The sequence below is a fragment of the Aquarana catesbeiana genome, linkage group LG03 (genome assembly GCF_042186555.1).
Source record: "Aquarana catesbeiana isolate 2022-GZ linkage group LG03, ASM4218655v1, whole genome shotgun sequence".
In the NCBI taxonomy this organism is placed as follows: Eukaryota; Metazoa; Chordata; class Amphibia; order Anura; family Ranidae; genus Aquarana; species Aquarana catesbeiana.
In genome coordinates this window covers 614027589-614050171 of record NC_133326.1, presented here as the reverse complement: position 1 = coordinate 614050171, position 22583 = coordinate 614027589, and the positions used below count along the sequence as shown (strand labels likewise).

Below are 22583 nucleotides of genomic sequence, written 5' to 3'. Positions count from 1 at the left end.
CCTTCATTAGTACAGACCCCCCACCAGGACAAACCCCCTCCATCAGTACAGACCCCCCCAGGACAAACCCCCCCAGGACAACCCCCCCCTCCATTAGTACAGACCCCCCCAGGACAAACCCCCCTCCATTAGTACAGACCCCCCCAGAACAAACCCCCCTCTATTAGTAGAGACCAACCAGGACAATCCCCCCCCCCTCAATTAGGGTACATAAAAACACCCAGGCAGCAGTTAGAGAGGAGAGAACAGTGTGCAGCTGCGCAGCCTGGGTGGAGAGCAGATGGAGACAGGCTTGGGCGAGAGTGAGAGACAGAGGGGGAGAACATGTCAGGCACGGAGACGGACCGCCCCCCCCCCACGTCACTGCGCGGCTGGTCTCTCTCCACACAGAGACCAGCCGCTTCGATCTCCGGCGGCTACTCTCCTTCTCTGACAGGAGGAGGGAGGGGGGACGGGCTTGAGCAGCGAAAAACACAGCGGCGGCGGTAACCTGCGGCGAGCGCCGCCTCTGGACACAGAGAGGAGGAGGGAGGGGAGCGCTCTGGCGCTTCAGCGCCCCCACCTTTCTGGTGCCTGGGTGCACTGCACCCCAAGCACCCGCCAGGGATCGGCCCTGCTTGTGCCACTCCGTGCCCTCACACTCTCTGTCTCCACCTTCAGGAATGTTGGGAAGGAGGTGCAAGAGAGGTCTCCACAACATTCCAGTCGTCACCAAGTACGTGATATTTAGTTTCGGTTGCATACCCTGTAACCAACTTAGTTCTTCAACTAGGGTCTCCCAACAAAATACACCAAAGATCTTTTGACATGGGAGTATATTTGATATATTCATCCAGATATGTAACAGACTTCTGTCTCCCATCTGTCCTTTTCTATATGGACATTTCCTGTCCCCTTCTGTCACCCTCGGGCATTAAAAAAAAGGGAAGAGATGAGTTTGTCAGCTGCTTTAGGAAAGCACGTAGATGAAAGCAAATACAGTGAGTCACAGCCCTCTGTCTACCTCTCTCCTCACGATGAACTGTACAGAGATGGATGTGATAAAAGTTGACAGAAAACAGCCTGCACAGTGCCTTATTAACCCTGTCTTCCCATTACGCAGGCACTGACTGCAGGGCAAAACCTGGAAGCTTTTCACTGAGATGGATATTGGATGGTCCTTCTCATCTGGATTGACACAAGGCACAGACCAGAGTCTCTCTTGGTAAAGGGCATTATTACAGGAAAAGCTCATAAGGTAAGACCATGTTCCTCTTCTTCTAATCTTAGCTGCCACTCATTTCAAATCAAGGACACTATGCTTTTGAAAAATGATATCAAAGATTGTATTATTATTATTATTATGTACAACATTGTCTCATTTGGCCATGGACCACCCAATAAGAAATTATGATGTGTTTGGGACGTACATGTTTGTTGATAAAATACAGACTTCGGTTAGTATTGTGTGGATGTCAGTTGATGATAAAATAAGATAACAATGATGATAAGAAAGAATGTACAATGTATGAAAATAATGTTATAGTACACTTTTTCCATTTTAGCAAAGACATACCATTGACAACTTTATAGAAGGCATCATTATAGGCATTTTTAGGTTTGTGAATATTGTGAACACTGAATGCTATGAATCCTGGAGTACTATATGCTTTGTGTATAATATATATATATATATATATATATATATATATATATATATATATATATATATATAAATACTTTGCACTCATACTTTAGCCTCCAAATGCAACTATTTAATTAACCCTAGCTTTATTGCATACCCCAAAAACAGTCCCCTCCCCCTAAACCAGCAGCTCTATTATAAAGTCTCACTACACCAGATATTTGCATGCTTATATTACCGGGTGCAGTGTGAATTTATAGAAGAGCTGCTGCCTGCCAAAACAGAACTGTGCATGAGTATACATAGAATCTAATGTTATTCGAGTTCCTGCATCTGCAGACTAGGATATAAGTGCAGAGTATTTTTGTGTTTAATTCTAAAGTTTGAGAAGTAGGCTGTACTTCATTCATTGCATTAATCACAAAAGGTATTGATTTGGATATATGTATGTGTATATAGTTTTATGTCTTTATGTTTTATAAACTCTATGCTGTTCGATTTTTTGATAAAACAATAATCAGAACTGCCCACTTGTTGAAATGTTTTGAAATAAGACAGAGAAACACTTTCCACCATCTAATTTTCATTTAATGATTTGCCTCGTTTTTTTTTTTTTGTTTTTTTTCAAGCACCAATGACAGTGTTAAAGCAGTATTAAACCCAAAAGCAGATATTCTTCATATTGCAGGTTACCAATTCTTAGATACGATGGCTGCATTCATTTTCTTTCTTAGGCTTTCTTTCTTCTATTTTCATCTGGTGATCCAGCCAGCAAGTCTGTTGTTTTTCAAAAGCACAAGCTCTCCAGCAGAATGTATCAGTTTCCATGAATGAGACAAACCATTTAACACTGACAGGGGTGCTTACAATGATAAGCTTTCATTTATTCATGTAAAACCTTTTTCCTAAAAGGAAAGAAAATTAGCCGTAACTAATTATAAAAAGTGAGCTGGAATTTGGCTTCAATTTGTATCTAAATCTGCTAGTTCATCCAACACCCCCCCCAGACTGACAATGCTGCTGATCACCAGGTGAAAACAGAGGGGGGGAAAAGGCTAAAGATAAGAAAACGGATGCAGCTACTACATCTAAAGATTGGTAAGCTGCAATATAATGTATTATTAGTTTTGGCTTTAATACTACATTAAGCGTTTTTGAGTATTTTAATAGATTACATAGGGAAGGATGATTCCTTTTTGGTGGTGGGATACAACAAAAATGTTAAATTGACAAATTATGAGATGTCTTGTATCCTAGGAGATCTATATTGAAACTGTAAATTTCAAACAGACATGCATGAAAGAAAAATGAAAGTCTTATTGGTTCTTTATAATACCTCATATACTTAAATTTTATTAAAATATAGTGTGTGTATATATATATATATATATATATATATATATAGTTAACTATGGTTAAAACAGATAAGGCAATGTCATAATAATGTAACTGCAAACAAAGAAGAAAGGAATTTTTAGTTTATTGTTACATTTGCTCATGGTATACAGTGCCTTGAGAAAGTATTCATACCCCTTGACATTTTCCACATTTTGTCATGTTACAACCAAAAAACGTAAATGTGTTTTATTGGGATTTTATGTGATAGACCAACACAAAGTAGCACATTTATGAAGTGGAAGGAAAATGATAAATGGTTTTCAAATTCTTTTACAAATAAATATCTGAAAAGTGTGGCGTGCGTTTGTATTCAGCCCACCTGAGCCCCCTCATGTTCTGGCAGATTGGATGGAGAGCGTCTGTGAACATCAATTTTCAAGTGTTGCCACAGATTCTCAATTGGATTTAGGTCTGGACTTTGACTGGGCCATTCTAACACATGAATATGTTTTGATCTAAACCATTTCATTGTAGCTCTGGCTGTATGTTTAGGGTGGTTGTCCTGCTGGAAGGTGAACCTCCACCCCAGTCTCAAGTCTTTTGCAGACTAACAGATTTTCTTCTAATGCCGCGTACACACGGTCGGACTTTCTGGCAGGAAAAGTCCGACGGAATCATTTCAGCGGACATTCCGATCGTGTGTATGCCTCATCGGACTTTTTTTTTTTTTTTTAATTCTGACGGACCTAGAAATAGAACATGTTTCAAATCTTTCTGACGGAATCAGTTCCTATCGTCTGTATGCTGTTCCGACAGACCAAAAACAACGCATGCTCTGAAGCAAGTACGCGACGCAGCTATTGGCTACTCGCTATTGGCTACTCGCTATTGAACTTCCTTTTTCTAGTCCTGTCGTACGTGTTGTACGTCATTGCGTTCTAAATGGTCGGACTTTGGTGTGATCGTGTGTAGGCAAGACAGTTTCAGCGGAACTCCGTCGGAACTCCGTCAGAAAAACCTTCAGAGTTAATTCCGACGGAAAAACCGGTCGTGTGTACGCGGCATTAGATGGCCCTGTATTTGGTTCCATCAACCTTCCCATCAACTCTGACCAGCTTCTCTGTCTCTGCTGAAGAAAAGAATCCCTACAACATGATGCTGCCACCACCATGTTTCACAGTGGGGATGGTGTGTTCAGGGTGATGTGAAGTGTTAGTTTTCCACCACACACAGCGTTTTGCTTTTAGGCCAAAAAGTTCAATTTTGGTCCCATCTGACCAGAGCACCTTCTTCCACATGTTTGCTGTGTCCCCTATATAGCTCACATAAATTCCCAATAAAACACATTTACGTTTTTGGTTGTAACATGACAAAATTTGGAAAATTTCAAGTGGTATGAATACTTTTTCAAGGCACTGTAAATAGAATGAATAGATCTTGCAGGGCTTTTTTTTCTGATCTGCAAACAAGCAGAATTGTAGATTGTATAGATAATGTTCAATATATAGTACAGTATATGCTTCATGTCTCATTTAGAATTGCTGCCTTATCTATTCAAATAGATATGATTTATTACTAAATGAGTGTACACAATTTTATTGCCCAGGATCCTGCTCAAAAAAATCTTGCAAGTACTGGGTGGACTGTTAGCTCTTTAGTGTAGTGACTATTGAATGCCTACAACATACTGTATAATGAATGTAAATGCAAACGTAGCCCTCGTTCACACTGAGCACAGCTTTGAAATTGTGTGAGTTCATCTGAACTCGCATAATTTCAAAGCCGCATTTCAGTTCGACTTTGGTGGTGACTTGAAAGACATCTGTGCGGGTTCATGCATAGATCTCTATTGAAATTGGCCCCTAAAGTCGCCAAAAGTAGTGCAGGAACTACTTTTGAAAATCGGTGTGGTGCCACAAAGTCGGCGTTGCACCGATTGGGACGCTCCTATTGCCGACAATAGGCTCCGACCAAATGTCAATTACCGCCGATGTGAACGGGGCTAAAACAATCTTTATTTAATCAACAGACAATTTTAAATGAGGAGAAATCTACTGGTCTTGATGCATTAAACAACAAACAGTGGAAGGGCCACACATGCATAATCAAGTCTGAAAGAGCATTCTTAGCAATGTTAAAGTTATACTAAAGCGCACTCTTTATTTATGAATAAATAAATATATAATATATAAAAGATAACCAAATGATTAAGCTGCAACCATTCTATGGTGTTCTGGCACCGTGATAAGATAATATGTGTAACAAATAATAGTGCGCAACAATCAACCTTCTATAAACACACAAACTAAAATAATAATAATAACCCTATCAGTGCTTGGTGCAATATACTGTATAGATACAATAGATACAGAGGCATACAAACACATCAACAGCACCAATGAGGAGACCTGATAACACCCCCAAACTAAACAGGAATATCCAAAGATCCTAATAAATAGATAGCCTGTCCAGAGAATGAACTGGAATGAAAAGCACGATGATTCACCGGTAGTTGCTCCAAAGCTACTCATACCACATTCTTAATCCATTAGGTGCAGTAGTGTATTTAGGTTTTGTGCTGCCCTAGGCCTGACTAAACTCGTGCACCCCCTAATTTAAATATGACCCACCCCTTCCTGTCAAGGCCAAACCCCTTGCTGTTTAAGACCTGCCCTGAAATTTTCGAGTGGGGACACTAGTTCTGAGGGCCTGGGGGGGGGGGGGGGGGCAATGGATTCCCTTAATTTGCATAGATTTCCTCTCACTTCCTGTTTGGCTATGGGGCAGGAAGTGTAGGGAAATCTCTGCAATGGGACAGGGATGGTAAAAAATAAACAGTGCAAGCCGGCGGGGACTTTTTCCGTGCTGCCCCCCTGCAAAGTGCTGCCCTAGGCCTGGGCCTTGTCGGCCTAGGCCAAGATACAGCATTAATTAGGTGTATTCAGCTGTTTTCTCTTGCTGCTCCTCTTGTTTTTCCTGTATCTCTGTCCTTCCAGTTCTGAGATTTACCACATTTCAGCATAAGGCCTCATTCACACCAACTAACTAACTATACGCCCTCATGCACACAGGCTGTTAAAAAAACGTTATGAAAACGCCAGTATCTTTGCAGTGATTTTTTTAAAACTTTTTTCAGCTTTTTTCAGCGTTTTTGCAATAGCGTTTTTTAGCGTTTTTGAGCGTTTTTCCGCGTTAGCGTTTTTGAGCGTTTTTTTTTTTTCAAAATTTTTCAATGGATCAAAAACGCTAAAAAACGTTGGTGAATGACGTTTTTGAGCGTTTTTACAGCTGAAAAACGTCTTTCAGAACCCACTGGTCCTGGGTTTTTTTTTACAGCTTAAAAACGCCTAGGTGGGCATGAAGCCATAGACTAACATAGACAGGCCTTTTTAGGCTGCAAAAAAGCTCAAAAAAGCAGCTGTAAAAACGTCTGTGTGCATGAGGAGGTTTGAATTGTGGTGAAGTTGCATATTTTTACTTCAGGAAATTGGGGGAGATATTACACTGCCTTCCGAAAAAACAATAATGGTCAATTAGAAAAATCAATATCCCATTTATGCATGTTGTCTTTGTACATCTCTTTTCATGTTGGTTGGTTGTATGAAGGCAGTGGGCTTTACTTTGTATTTACAGGTCCTTGTGTTATAAAGAGCTATAGATCTGGTATTTTTATGTGCTGACATTTGGCAGCTGAACACAGGAAACATGTCTAGAGCATCTAAACTGTATGTCCAGCATTTAGGTCCCTGATGCCCAACCTGTGGCCCGCTGGTACTTGTTGTGTGGCCCTTGGACCCTAGCAGTTTCCAGTGGAGTGGGAGCATTGGTTTGTAAAGGTATAACAACATTGATCTCTACTAGCCTCATGGAACCCCCAGTCTTTCACTGTCTTGTGCAGCCTCCAGCCAAACCTCAAGTATGTCAGCAGCCTCTAACCACTATTTCCCCTTGTATGTCTGCCCTCATCATTACATATATTTTGATATGGGGGATGATAGCTCTTGTGGTTGATGCCCTTTTTACAGTGAGTCTATGACAGAGAGAGACTACAGTTAAGGACCTGGTAGCCCACTTTTTAATTTAGGGAACCCGAAAAGACAGTCCTTACAGCATCAAATTTATCACACAGGGGTTTCACCTTCACACCAAATGAAAAATGCCAAACCACCTGTCTCTTATGCTCACTCAACTTTAATTGCAGTACCTTGCTGCAGGTGCCCACTCTTAGCCCCTAGATAGAGGTTCTCCTGACACCCCAGGTGCTCTCACTCCTCTGAGACTCACAGATTCTTTTGGCTTCCCTGGACTCTTCCCCAGTTGCCTCAATAATCTCCCAGACTCTCACAATCTTCCAGACTATCAGCTGGCCCAACCCTCTTCATCCAATAGTCTGGAACCCAGAGGCGTAACTAGAATCTTCAGGGCCCCGGTGCAAGAAGATCTGGGTCTAGAGCCCATAGCGGCGAAGTAAAGAGAGTCATACGCTTGGGCGGGCATATATATATATATATATATATATATATATATATATATATATATATATATATATGTATATAAAATATCGTTACATATCTGAGTGCGGATCCCCCCTTACATCAGGGTCCCAAGAGATCCTCCACTTACATCAGGGTCCCCAGAGCCCCCCTCCTTACATCAGGGTCTCCAGAGCCCCCCTCTTACACCAGGGTCCCCAGAGAGTCACCCCCTCTTACATCAGGGTCCCCAGAGAGCCCCCCCTCTTACATCAGGGTCCCCAGAGACCCCCCCTTACATCAAGGTCCCCAGAGCCCCCCTCATTACATCAGGGTCTCCAGAGCCCCCCTCCTTACATCAGGGTCCCCAGAGAGCCCCCCTCTTATACCAGGGTCCCCAGAGAGTCCCCCCTTCTTACACCAGGGTCCCCAGAGAGTCCCCCCTCTTACATCAGGGTCCCCAGAGAAACCCCCTTTTACATCATGGTCCCCAGAGACCCCCCTTACATCAAGGTCTCCAGAGCCCCTGTCATTACATCAGGGTCCCCAGTGCCCCCCTCATTACATCAGGGTCCCCAGAGCCCCCCTCTTACACCAGGTTCCCCAGAGAGTCCCCCCTCTTACACCAGGGTCCCCAGAGAGTCTCCCCCTCTTACATCAGGGTCCCCAGAGAGTCTCCCCCTCTTACATCAGGGTCCCCAGAGAGCCCCCCTCATTACATCAGGGTCCTCAGAGATCCTCAGTGAAACTGATACATGCCCGGGTCAGAAGCCCCTCCCCTCTCCGCTGTATACACTGCACTCGGGAAGACAACTACTAGCCCCAGGGAGATTCCGCGGCCAGCATAGAGCTGCCGATCGCCCCTTCCCACCTCCCCCCACTGCATACTAAAGTGACAGCCAGAGGTGCAGGGGGAGATGCCGGGGGGCCCCCACATCGGCAGAATGCCAGGGCCTAGTTGCAGGTGCGACTGCTGCGACCCTGGTAGTTTCGCCACTGCTGAAACCTTTCCCACATGGAGTGCTGTCTCGAGGATATTGCCTTGGTCTCCAGACAGGAAAACACCTCCTCCATGGCTGCAGCAACTGCACCTCCAGCTCCACCTGCTCTTGCCCTGAGATATACTCTATTCTGCCATATAATGACCCTGCACACCTATGCACTCACACAGGCTGCAAGAGTCAAGCAAAGCTTAGACACCGGATTGAGGGTTCTGTCCAGCTCAACACTCTTTGGAACCTTCAATCCAGAACTACCAAATCTGGAGAAAGCATAAAACACTGCTTTCTCAGTTCACAATCAACCTGTCAGAGCTTCTCAAATGGCAGCTTTGAGAATCCGGTGTCACTTTTATGCCCATTTACACAGTGGCAGTGGCAGTGGCAGTGTCACAACACATATAGCCAGGGCATTTTTTCAGTTGGAACTTGGTGGAACTCAGTTCCACCACCTCTGGCTCAGGCCCTCTGCTCCCTGCCTACCACTAACACTTGTAAACACAGAATTCCGGCTTTTGTGTTTATAAGTGTAGCGCACTACCTCCGTAGGAGCTGCTGGTAGTTCATTCCTTTCTGTTGGTGTGGTTCCGTTCTCCTCCCCCCGCACGATTAACATATCAGGAGACAGTCCAGAACAGTTGAACATTAAACGTTATTCTTTTCCTTTAAGCATGATAGGAAAGAATGTGCAATATGTACAGTCTGTATCTCCAGGAAGTATGAGCTGCCTCTAAATCTTTGGTTCCTGTAATAGTAATTATAACCTCTTCCCTTAGCGAACTGACCGATGCCTCTCTGAAAGACACTTGGTATTGGATGCTAGAAGTACCAGGCCTCACCTGCCTATGTTGACTCCTGCGATCCTCCCTGGCCAGTTCAGGAAAAGTCTGGGTGCACCCCGATCTACTTCATCCCTTTAGTAGCTACTTCCTGTTCCGCATGTCCAGAACCATCCCAGCCGGTAATGTTTGGTCCATGACTCCTGGAGTTTCTTTAGGTGACTTCTTGTGGACGAACCATCCAGCGCTGAGGTCTCTGAACCCTCAGGCCTTCCGGCTAAAGTTCTTGTGCTATCCAGCACTGAGAGCATTACACCCCCAGGCCTTCAAGCCTGGACCCCTGAGGGTCACATTCTTGCTTCTTCTCTGGATCAACTTCTCATGTCCAACAACCTCCTCCCTAGGAGCATGTGACCTTAGCTTTTATAACAGTCCCGCCTCTGCCCAAGCAAAACAACGATTGGTTCAGAGGGGTCTCCAAAAACTACCTGCCACTCTTCTCCTTCATTCCACCCACTTTCCAGAACATTTCAGAGAAAGTGATGGAAATCTTACAGGGCAGAGTGTAGGTGACCACACCTTCCTCTATTCTTACAAATCTCCCAACCACATTAATCAACCAGCTTACACCAACGGGGTAAAACACTGGCAACTTTACCTGACACTATTCCTAACTGACTAATTTAGCACACACCTAAGTAGGTGGGCGCTACATAAGTGACAGCTTGTCTCCCAACAGCTCCCAGAGATCTGATCTCCTGAGCGGCTCCCACTGAGTGCAGGATGGGTACAAGGGAGATGCAGGTGCCTGGGGTGCAGTGCAGATGCCGACACTCCCCCCCGGAGTGTCGGCATCTGGCTGGGTACTAGAGCTGGCTGGGTGCTTCAGCTTAATACAGCAGCAAAAGTAAAACATGTGGACAATGGTGGAGCTTTTAGGGAGCGGGGGAGAAGGTAGAGGCAGTGGAGGGGGGGTTGAGGGTTGATTAGAGAAGTCAGAGCCGAAGAAGGGTGAAAGTGAAATGTGGATGGGGGATGCAGAGGTAAGCAGCTGTGGAAGAAGGCTGAACTCTGCACTCTGTACATAGCGCACCCCCGAACTCTGTACTCTCTGTGTTAACACACACCCCCCCCCCCTCCAAACTCTGCACTTTGTATGTAATGCACTCCTGGTATTTAATGCCTCTTGAGACCCTCCCACTGTTAGTGAAATTTGACCACAGCCACTAATTGATGAGCTATGGAGGGTGTGTGTGTGAAGGGGAGGGGGCTTTGGGGGGTCATGGTTAAGTTCCTGCACCTATTTTCTGAGAAAAAAAGCCCTGCATATAGCATTACATATGCTGAACATTACTGTACGTGTAATGATGTAATGATACGGCTGCAGTTGGGGTCACCTATATCTTTTAAGTTTACAACCACTCATTTAGGACATGTGTACATGTGCCGAACTTAGTTTGTCCTGAGATCTTTTTGAGATTCAGCAAAGCTGCTTCTGAGTTCCTTTTGCATTCATATTTATTTTCATTTGGAGGAAAATCAAACAAGTGCCCATGCACACAAGCCTTTAAGAACTCGTTCATACACGCGGCTTTAGTTGCCGCTTCTTTAAAGAACTCTCCACGGTGGATTGCTTTGCAGAGAGCTTTTAACAGGTGGTGACAGGTCAGAATGCTGACCCACAGCACCGAATGCAACATGCCATTTAATTTTGCTGCAGCTATAGCTCAACCTCTTGCTTTTACCACCCCCTGCCGCCCGTGTGAACGAGCCCTAATAGTACTGACATGGCTCTACCATGATTCCAGTGAACCTGCGTCTTATCTGTACAGCTACTCCTTTCATCTATGGAAGCTTTGAAAAGAAGCCTCTCTCTGCTTTCCCCCATGGGACAGCACTGGGTGCCTGATTATCCACTGGTAAAGCATCAGTACTTTCACCTTGGAGGTAGCGGAGTGAATCATGTGTTCTACCATATCCAGAAGTACCAGGTAAGTCACATTGTTTCCTTCATTGGAGAGCAAGGAGAGTGTAAGTATAAACTGATGTGGGGGTCATCATTAGAGTGACCTTGTTGCTCAGGCCTGTATTGGCAAAGCAAAATGAAGTTATCTAAAGGAACATAGGGCTGGGTGGCTGTACTGGGATCTATTCCACTTCTCTGACAAATACCTGTTCCCCATATACACCCTATAGTATACTGAAAAACCTTGTGAAAACCGGAATGGTATATGTGACTGAATATCCTTTCCATGAAATGTTGATTTGACAACTTGCAGTCCTAGTTTTCTAATGTGATGCAAGTTCACAAACGCCTAGTGCAAACACTCAAATGGTGGCTCACTACTTGGGTTGGCTCTGAGGAAGGGGGACTGTCCCTCGAAACGCGTAAACTTTTCCACCATGTGGCATCAAATGAGATACCTGTCTCACCTGCTTCAGCTGTTTACTTGATAAGCTTGATTTTATTCCAGTTTTGTGAGTATAACACTGTTGTGTGTTTTTAATAAATGGTTTTGGTGGTAATACACTAGGCCTTTTTAACCCTCTTGGGTATATTTTTACATGTGAGTAGGAATTAAGACATATTTAAGCTGCTACAAAGATTTATACCAGTTTATACTTTTATATCTGTTTTATATCTGTTATTGCAGAATTCATACAGAGCCCTATGGAGGGATGGGCAGTGTGGGGGGGGGGGGTCACTGCTTTGGCAGATTAATTTGTGTGTAAACGTCAGCTTGGACTATTAAGCACTTTAAATATGCTTTTCACAACAGGAAGTAAATAGAAGCTGCAAAATAAATGAAAATCAGTTGAGAGCTCCACCTGCTGGTTGTATATATCAAATATTAATTTGCCATTTTGTTTTATCTATCCTATTAAAAATATCTTTTTTTAAAACGTTATTAGTCCAGACTATAATAAACAAAGAAAATATGCACAAAATTACTTTTTATTCCCTTTAAAAAAATGCTTAATGCAGTATTTTTGGAATATAATTGCTTTCTCCTATAGTAATGTCCATGCATTTCTATGCTGTAATAGTGCCAATAAGCTTTTCTGTTAATAAAGGGATCTGTGCCACATTGCTATTTGACATCATCCTTTCTAAGACCTAATTTTTATAAATGTAATTGTTCATTTTTACCTTTGCAGGGAGCTTTCCGTCTTGCCAAGATGAAGTGTAATCTCTGCAAGTGGTTAAAAGAGAAGAGAGGGTCCCGGGAGGTGGTCCTTGTGGTGGTGTCTGTGGGTCTACTACTGGACAATATGCTGTTCACAGTTGTAGGTATGTTTGGAGATCCAGCTGACCCTCTGATCAATAATATGGAATTAGACATTGCATTTGCAATTTCCTTTGTTATAAATAAAGGTGACCATTTTAACAAAATTACAGTGAGTACTGCTGGTTCAAAACAATAAATAAAGTATGAGTAGTTTTTTTTTATCTACTCATCTGTAACATTTCTTTCTTTAGTGCCCATCATCCCAAGCTTTTTGTATGAAAAAGAACACGTGAATGGAAATACATCTATAGTCCAGCTGACTTCTTCTCAATCTGCTACCAATTCTTCATTTGAATACATTTACTCTTTATTTGACAATTCTTCCATATCCAGTGGAGATCCAGAGCATCATCGTAATCCTCATTCTCAAGGGACCAATGACAAGATCCAAGGACCTCCAAAGAATGAGACTTGTACAAGGGAAAAGAGTGTATTAGAGGATGAGAATGTACAAGTTGGTTTACTGTTTGCCTCCAAAGCAATATTACAGCTCCTGGTGAACCCTTTAGTAGGGCTGATAACCAACAGGTATGGCTGTATGTGGTCAGTCTAACACAAAAAGGCCTGTTTGTGACTAGACAAATGTTTGCCTCACTTTAATATTTAATTATTTTTTGTTTTTCATAGGGTAGGATATGATACGCCTTTATTCTGTGGATTTGTCATCATGTTCCTGTCTACTATCAGTGAGTAAATTGCATGACTTACATGTGCATATTAAAAAAGTCTCAAGTGGCTCATTATCTTATAACTAGTGAAAGGGGTGCTGGTGGGAGTTTTTTTTTTTCTTGCTAGAAGTGCAAACACAAAAATGTGACAGTCAGCAGATAAAATAATAGAAACATCTGCCCGTGCAAAGGCAGGTACTGTGAAAGTGTTATTACTAGTTGTCCCCTGCGCTATAATGTGTTGAATAAGCAAAAATAAAAGTAGAAACAACTATAAATAGTAAATGAATGAAAAGGTGACTCAAAGGAAATACTGCAATACCTAATGTGTTCACAGATACATGTGTTCACATTTTTAAACTATGGGAGGCCATTGTCTATTTCATTTGCACATATGGAATTGGAGTCATTAGTGAGATCCTCGGAGCTTGGATCTGGGATCCCATAAGGAGGAGCTAAGAAGAAGGATACTGTGAGGGAGGAACACCAGTCCCTTACTGGAACCTGATCTTAATTAAGTCCCATACACACTATTAAATTTTTTGCAGATCTTTGTCTTGAGATTTACCAAAACCATGTAATATGAGGTCAAACTTGAATGCCGCATACAGACGATCGGAATTTCCGACAACAAATGTTCAATGTGAGCTTGTTGACAGAAATTCCGACCGCGTGTATGCTCCATCGGACATTTGCTGTCAGAATTTCCGACAACAACTGTTTCAGAGCTGGTTCTCAAATTCTCCGACAACAAGACTTGTTGTCGGAAATTCCAAGCGGGTATACACAATTCCAACACACAAAATTCCACGCATGCTCGGAATCAAGCAGAAGAGCCCCACTGGCTATTGAACTTCATTTTTCTCGTCTCATCGTACGTGTTGTACGTCACCGCGTTCTTGACATTTGGAATTTCCGACAACATTTGTGTGACTGTGTGTATGCAAGGCAAGTTTGAGCCAACATCCGTCTGAAAAAAATCCACGGTTTGGTTGTTGGAAACTCCGATCATCTGTACGCAGCATAAGAGTTGCAATTTGTATGCATTTAGGCAGGCCCTTGCACTACATTGTTTTGGTAAATCGGAACACAAAAATCTGCAGAAAATCTAATAGTGTGCATGGGGTCTAAAGGCCCGTACACACGATACGAAAATTGGATGGAAAAATTAGTATGACGAGCTGTCTGCCGATTTTCAGATCGTTAGTACGAGGCTTTCGACAGCCCTTTCCTCAGACAAAAGCTGGATGTGCAGACTATAAAAAAAGTTATACGTTTTTTACTCAGCGTCCCATTTTCGTTTCATTAGTACGGTTTTCGTCTGAAAAAAATCGTAAGAGCAAGACTAGGCATGCTCAGAAACAAAAGAATACATACAAAACTATTCAACACATTACATCACTACTGACGTTGTATTCTGTCGTACGAAAATTTTCGTATTGTGAGTAACCTCTTCACTTTCGAGACTAGCATGCTACAAAAAACGGGCGTTCGGCCGTCCAAAGATCTAAGCGTGTGTATGAGGCTTTAGGCTCTTTATATGCGGCTATGAAGTGAGAATTCTGTGAGCACTGAGGTGTTGGTGGAGGCACAGAGAGTATTTTGGACTATTCTAAAGGAGAACAGAGCACCGTATAAAATTTAGCACTTGATATATATCAGTTCATTGGACATTATACATACATATTTTTGTGATATCACTATTGTTTGCCTTTGGATTGTTTGAACATTTGTATTGTTTATTATTGAACACACAGATTGTTGGTATATTTTCACTATAATATTCACTGAGAAATTGCGCAACACCACTTACATCCCCATTGTTAGGTACTGTGAAGGGCCTCCTTCCTGCACCCCAAGTCCAATTCAAGTTTCAATTTTGTCAAATGAAAAGCACACGGCTAAGGCAGTTCCCCCACCCTCCCACTGTGACAATACTCAGCTTGGAGATTAGCTGCTAAGACACACAAAAGTAATTTGTAAGAGGTAAAGAGGCTGAACATACATTGCCTTCAAAAAGTATTCAGACCCATTGAAATGTTCTATATTTTGTCATGTTACAACCAAAAACGAAAATGTATTTTATTGGGATTTTAAGTGATAGACCAACACAAATTGGCACATAATTGTGAAGTGGAAGGCAAAGGATAAATAGTTTTCAAAATTTTTTATAAATTCATTTTCAAGTCTTACCACAGATTCTCAATTGGATTTAGGTCTGGACTTTGACTGGGCCATTCTAACACCTGAATATACTTTGGTCTAAACCATTCCATTGTAGCTCTGGCTGTATGTTTTGGGTCATTGCCCTGCTGGAAGGTGAACCTCCACCCCAGTCTCAAGTCTTTTGCAGACTCTAACAGGTTTTCTTCTAAGATTGCGCTGTATTTGGCTCCATCCATCTTCCCATCAACTCTGACCAGCTTTCCTGTCCCTGCTGAAGAAAAGCATCCCTACAACATTATTCTGCCACCACCATATTTCATGGTGAGGATGGTGTGTTCAGGGTGATGTGCAGTGTTAGTTTTCTGCCACACATAGCGTTTTGCTTTTAGGCCAAAAAGTTCAATTTTGGTCTCATCTGACCAGAGCACCTTCTTCCACATGTTTTCTGTGTCCCCCACATGGCTTCTCACAAACTGCAAACGGAACTTCTTATGGCTTTCTTTCAACAATGGCTTTCTTCTTGCCACTCTTCCATAAAGACCAGATTTGTGAAGTGCACAACTAATAGTTGTCCTGTGGACAGATTCTCCCACCTGAGCTGTGGATCTCTGCAGCTCCTCCAGAGTTACCATGGGTCTCTTGGCTGCTTCTCTGAATAATGCTCTCCTTGGCTGGCCTGTCAGTTTAGGTGGACAGCCATGTCTTGGTAGGTTTGCAGTTGTGCCATACTCTTTCCATTTTCGAATGATGGATTGAACAATGCTCCGTGAGATGTTCAAAGCTTGGGATATTTTTTTATAACCTAACCCTGCTTTAAACTTCACCACAACTTTATCCCTGACCTGTCTGGTGTGTTCATTGGCCTTCATGATGCTGTTTGTTCACTAAGGATCTCTAACAAACCTATGAGAGCTTCACAGAATAGTTGTATATATACTTTAGATTAAATTATACACAGGTGTTCTCTATTTACTAATTAGGTGACTTCTGAAGGCAATGAGTTTTAGTTAAGGGTATTAGAGTAAAGGGGGTTGAATACAAATGCACGCCACACTTTTCAAATATTTATTTGTAAAAAAATTTGAAAACCATTTATTATTGTACTTCCACGTCACAATTATGTGCCACTTTGTGTTGGTCTATCACATAAAATCTGAATAAACATTTACGCTTTTAGTTGTAATATGGTAAAATGTGGAAAATTTCAAGGGGTATGAATACTTTTTCAAGGCACTGTAGGTCCCCATATTGAAAGTCCTGGCAATTTGATGGTTGTTTAGTAAGGCAAAGGAAAGAGCAGACACCTTGTGGTAGCTAGATCAAGTCATACTAAACATTACAGTGAAAATGCCTCTGCATATACGGTACATAGTTCATATCCTAAAGGAGTACCAAAGATGTGACATCATAACTAATTAGATTCTTGCATATGTTACTGTACATTTACAAAGGTTTGTGGTAACTTTCAAGTAGATTTTACATTAAAATTTGTAATTTTGATACAAACCCCATCCCTGGTGCTTTCACAGATTACATTTATGGCATAATCAAGTTTTGGCATATTTACCTATAACTAGTGATGACTAAACGGGTGCTTACAAATACAGTTCCTTCCCAGATCATGCCAATCCACTGACCATGCATGTTGGGGTTAAGATAAATGTCCAATATCCATTTTTTAAGAGCTTTGGGCCAGCTGTAGGAAGTCTAAAGCATATAAGCTTAAATGGTTCATATACCTAAAACTGACATTTCAGTTATGGGTAGATGCTCTTAAATAGAGCTGGGCAGTTTTCTCCAAAAAAAAAATCTGCAATTTAAAAAAAAAAAACTCGATTCACGATTCAAATCTAGTTTTTTTTTTTTTTTGATGGACACCGCGTCGGTCCTGAGGAGCTGCGAGCAGGAGTTTTTAGGCGAAGCCCCGGCTTCGGCCTAGTCCGCGGTGTCCGGCCTCGCAGTGTCAGCGCCGGTCCTGGTGAAAAAAAAAATCTAAAAAATCGATTTGCTGAAAATTTGAATTGATTTGACCTCTCAACTCGATTCAAGATTCAAATCGATTTTTTCCCCAGCCCTACTCTTAAACTGAACCAGCCTCTACATGCCAACTTAAAGCAGAACTAAACTGTATCTGAGCACCACAAACTGGAAACACTGTATTATTAATTTTTAATATTTAAAGCAAACTCACCCATCCAGGGCCGATCCTGGACGGATGCAGTGCACCCGGGCACCACAGAGGTGGGGGCGCTGCAGCGCCAGAGTGCTCCCCTCCCTCCTCCTCCTCTCCTTGTCCGTAGTAGGCGGCTCTCTCCGCCAGTCACCGCAGCCGCCGCCGCTTTGTTTTTTGCCGAAGCCCATCCCCCCTCCCTCCTCCTGTCAGAGGAGGAGAGCGGAGATAGCTGGAGATCGGAGCAGCTGTGTCTCTGTGTGCAGAGAGACCAGCCACGCAGTGACGTCACTGGGGGGGGGGGGCGGTCCGTGCCCGTGTTCCAGTTCTCCTTATCCTGTGTGCAACTCCCTCCTGCTGCCCAAGCCTGACATGCTCTGTTCTCCAGGGTGTTTTTTAATTAGCTCAATGGAGGGGGGGTTTGTCGGGGGTCTATACTAATGGAGGGGGGGTTGTCCTGGGGGGGTCTATACTAATGGAGGGGGGGCTGTCCTGGGGGGGTCTATACTAATGGAGGGGGGGTGTCCTGGGGGGGTCTGTACTAATGGAGAGGGGGTTGTCCTGGGGGGTCTATACTAATGGAGGGGGGGTTGTCCTGGGGGGGTATATACTAATGGAGGGGGGGTTGTCCTGGGGGGGTCTATGCTAATGGAGGGGGGGTTGTCCTGGGGGAGTCTATACTAATGGAGGGGGGTTGTCCTAGGGGGGTCTATACTAATGGAGGGGGGGTCTATACTAATGGAGTAGGGGGTTTGTCGTGGGGGGGGTCTGTACTAATGGAGGGAGGAGTGGTTTGTTCTGGGGGGGTCTGTACTAATGGAGGGGGGTGGTTTGTTCTGGGGGGTCGGTACTAATGAAGGGGTGGGTGGTTTGTCCAGGGGGGTCTATACTAATGGAGGGGGGGTGGTTTGTCCTGGGGGGGTCTGTACTAATGGAGGGGAGTGATTTGTCCTGGGGGGTCTGTACTAATGGAGGGGGGGTGGTTTGTTCTGGGGGGTCTATACTAATGGAGGGGGGGTGGTTAGTCCTGGGGGTTGGTACTAATGAAGGGGTGGGTGGTTTGTCCAGGGGGATCTATACTATTGGAGGGGGGTGGTTTGTCCTGGGGGGTCTGTACTAATGGTGAGGGGGTGGTTTGTCCTGGGGGGTCTGTACTAATAGAGGGGGGGTGGTTTGTCCTGGGGGGTCTGTACTAATGGAGGGGGGGTGGTTTGTCCTGGAGGGGTCTGTACTAATGGAGGGGGGGTGGTTTGTCCTGGGGGGTCTGTACTAATGGTGGGGGGTGGTTTGTTCTGGGGGGTCTGTACTAATGGGGGGGTGGTTTGTTCTGGGGGGGTCTGTACTAATGAAGGCGGGTGGTCTGTTCTGGGGGTCTGTACTAATGTAGGGGGTGGTTTTGTAGGGGAGGTCTGTACTAATGGAGGGGGGTGGTTTGTTCTGGGGGGTCTGTACTAATGAAGGGGGGGTGGTTTGTCCTGGGGGGTCTGTACGAATGGAGGAGGGTGGTTTGTCCTGGGGGGTCTATACTAATGGAGGGGGGTGGTTTGTCCTGGGGGGTCTATACTAATGGTGGGGGGGTGGTTTGTTCTGGGGGGGTCTGTACTAATGGGGGGTGGTTTGTTCTGGGGGTCTGTACTAATGGAGGGGGGTGGTTTGTTCTGGGGGGTCTGTACTAATGGAGGGGGGGTGGTTTGTCCTGGGGGTCTGTACTAATGTAGGGGGGGTGGTTTTTAAGGGGGGTCTGTACTAATGGAGGGGGGTGGTTTGTTCTGGGGGGTCTGTACTAATGAAGGGGGGTGGTTTGTCCTGGGGGGGTCTGTACTAATGGAGAGGGGTGGTTTGTCCAGGGGGGTCTGTACTAATGGAGGGGGGTGGTTTGTTCTGGGGGGTCTGTACTAATGGAGGGGGAGTGGTTAGTCCTGGGGGGGGTCTGTACTAATGGAGGGGGGTGGTTTGTCCTGGGGGGGTCTGTACTAATGGAGGGGGTGGTTTGTTTTGGGGGGGTCTGTACTAATGGAGGGGGGTGGTTCTGTACTAATGGAGGGAGGTGGTTTGTCCTGAGGGGGTCTGTACTAATGGAGGGGGGTGGTTTGTCCTGAGGGGGGTCTGTACTAATGGAGGGGGGTGGTTTGTTCAGGGGGGGGTCTGTACTAATGTAGGAGGGGTGGTTCTGTACTAATGTAGAGGGGGTGGTTTGTTCTGCGGGTGTCTGTACTAATGGAGGGGGTGGTTCTGTACTAATGGAGGGGGGTGGTTTGTCCTGAGGGGGGTCTATACTGATAGAGGGGGGTGTTTTGTCCTGGGGGGGTCTGTACTGAGGAAGAGTTTTATACTTAGTGGGGGGTCTGCACTGACGGAGGGGGGTCTATACTTAGTGGAGGGGGGTTGTCCTAGGGGGGGTCTATACTAATGGAGGGGGGTGTATACTAATGGAGGGGGGGTTTGTCCTGGGGGGTCCGTACTAATGGAGGGAGGGGTTGTTTGTTCTGGGGGGGTCTGTACTAATGGAGGGGGGTGGTTTGTTCTGGGGGGTCGGTACTAATGAAGGGGTGGGTGGTTTGTCCAGGGGGGTCTATACTAATGGAGGGGGGGTGGTTTGTCCTGGGGGGGTCTGTACTAATGGAGGGGGGGTGGTTTGTTCTGGGGGGTCTATACTAATGGAGGGGGGGTGGTTAGTCCTGGGGGGTTGGTACTAATAAAGGGGTGGGTGGTTTGTCCAGGGGGGTCTATACTAATGGAGGGGGGTGGTTTGTCCTGGGGGGTCTGTACTAATGGTGAGGGGGTGGATTGTCCTGGGGGGGTCTGTTCTAATGGAGGGGGGTGGTTTGTCCTGGGGGGGTCTGTACTAATGGAGGGGGGGTGGTTTGTCCTGGAGGGGTCTGTACTAATGGAGGGGGGGTGGTTTGTCCTGGGGGGTCTGTACTAATGGTGGGGGGGTGGCTTGTTCTGGGGGGGGCTGTACTAATGAAGGGGGTGGTTTGTTCTGGTGGGGTCTGTACTAATGTAGGGGGGTGGTTTTTAAGGGGGGTCTGTGCTAATGGAGGGGGGTGGTTTGTTCTGGGGGGCCTGTACTAATGAAGGGGGGGTAATTTGTCCTGGGGGGTCTGTAATAATGGAGGAGGGTGGTTTGTCCTGGGGGGTCTATAGTAATGGAGGGGGTGGTTTGTCCTGGGGGGTCTGTACTAATGAAGGGGGGGATGGTTTGTCCTGGGGGGTCTGTACTAATGGAGGGGGTGGTTTGTTCTGGGGGTCTGTACTAATGGAGGGGGGTGGTTTGTTCTGGGGGTCTGTACTAATGGAGGGGGAGTGGTTAGTTCTGGGGGGGTCTGTACTAATGGAGGGGGGTGGTTTGTCCTGGGGGGTCTGTACTAATGGAGGGAGGTGGTTTGTTTTGGGGGGGTCTGTACTAATAGTTGGGGGTGGTTCTGTACTAATGGAGGGAGGTGGTTTGTCCTGAGGGAGTCTGTACTAATGGAGGGGGGGTGGTTTGTCCTGAGGGGGGGTCTGTACTAATGGAGGGGGGTGGTTTGTTCAGGGGGGTCTGTACTAATGTGGGAGGGGTGGTTCTGTACTAATGTAGAGGGGGTGGTTTGTTCTGCGGGGGTCTGTACTAATGGAGGGGGGTGGTTCTGTACTAATGGAGGGGGGTGGTTTGTCCTGAGGGGGGCCTATACTGATAGAGGGGGGTGTTTTGTCCTGGGGGGTCTGTACTGAGGGAGGGGTTTATACTTAGTGGGGGGTCTGCACTGACGGAGGGGGGTCTATACTTAGTGGAGGGGGGGTCTGTACTGAGGGGCAACTATAGTTGGTGGAGGGGGGATGATACCATGTTTTACTGCACCGGGCGACACCCGTCTCCCTCTCCTCTTCACATGCGCTGCTGTACTATTGAGCGGCGCATTATGCTTCTTCCCCTGCCTTCATATCGGCCAGGGAAGAAAAAAAAATGGAGCAAAGAAGAGGATTGTGGGATATGTAGTCCCGAGGACTGGCAGCCCCACTGTAACATGGAAACTGCAGCCCACACAGCATGCTCAGCTGAATGGGAGAGAGAGAGAGAGAGAGAGCCAGGAGCCTGGGAAAGCTTTCAGGGAAGTACACTCCAGAGGGAGAGGACAGTGCTGAGAGAACACCATCAGAGAGAGAATCCCGCTGCCCTGCGCCACCAGAGGGAAAGCCACACAGCCTAGCGCCATCCCTGGCGGAGAAAGGAATGGAGTCATTGCCAGAATACAGATCTGGGTGCTACCCAGCGGAGTCGCCACGGGCAATTCAGAGTGAGCAATCTCCTGATCAGAGGAACCGTTGTTGCTGTATCGCTGGGTCAGGTGAGAGGGCCGATCGGCCATTATCTATCCATAGGAACTGTAGTCTCTGACCATCTCTTGTAACATGTCTGCAGTCTCTGACCATCTCCTGTACTATGTCTGCAGTCTCTGACCATCTCTTGTAACATGTCTGCAGTCTCTGGCCATCTCCTGTAGTATGTCTGCAGTCTCTGACCATCTCCTGTAGTATTTCTGCAGTCTCTGACCATCCCCTGTAGTATGTCTGCAGTCTCTGACCATCTCCTGTATTATATCTCCAGTCTCTGACCGTCTCCTGTAGTATGTCTGCAGTCTCTGACCATCTCCTGTATTATGTCTGCCGTCTCTGACCATCTCTTGTAAAATGTCTGCAGTCTCTGACCATCTCTTGTAACATGTCTGCAGTCTCTGACCATCTCTTGTATCATGTCTGCAGTCTCTGACCGTCTCCTGTACTATGTCTGCAGTCTCTGACCATCTCCTGTATTATATCTCCAGTCTCTGACCGTCTCCTGTAGTATGTCTGCAATCTCTGACCATCTCCTGTAATATGTCCGCATTCTCTGACCATCTCTTGTATCATGTCTGCAGTCTTTGACCATCTCTTGTATCATGTCTGCAGTCTCTGACCATCTCTTGTATCATGTCTGCAGTCTCTGACCATCTAATGTAGTATGTCTGCAGTCTCTGACCATCTAATGTAGTATGTCTGCAGTCTCTGACCATCTCCTGTAGTATGTCTGCAGTCTCTGACCATCTCCTGTACCATGT

The 22583-nt window shown here is 45.3% G+C and overlaps 1 protein-coding gene across 2 annotated transcripts in view; it reads left to right on the top strand.

Annotated features, from left to right (window-relative positions):
- Positions 1 to 915: 915 nt before the first annotated feature.
- LOC141133109 (chromaffin granule amine transporter-like) overlaps positions 916 to 22583 on the top strand; it is an 88250-nt gene continuing 66582 nt past the window's right edge. The window contains exons 1-5 of one of the 2 annotated variants that reach the window (XM_073622254.1): positions 916 to 980; positions 1103 to 1237; positions 12371 to 12503; positions 12693 to 13029; positions 13129 to 13187. In XM_073622254.1, the coding sequence (XP_073478355.1) occupies positions 1154 to 1237; positions 12371 to 12503; positions 12693 to 13029; positions 13129 to 13187 (613 nt within the window). In that variant the 5' untranslated portion in view covers positions 916 to 980; positions 1103 to 1153. The other variant, XM_073622253.1, reaches the window with a different exon arrangement.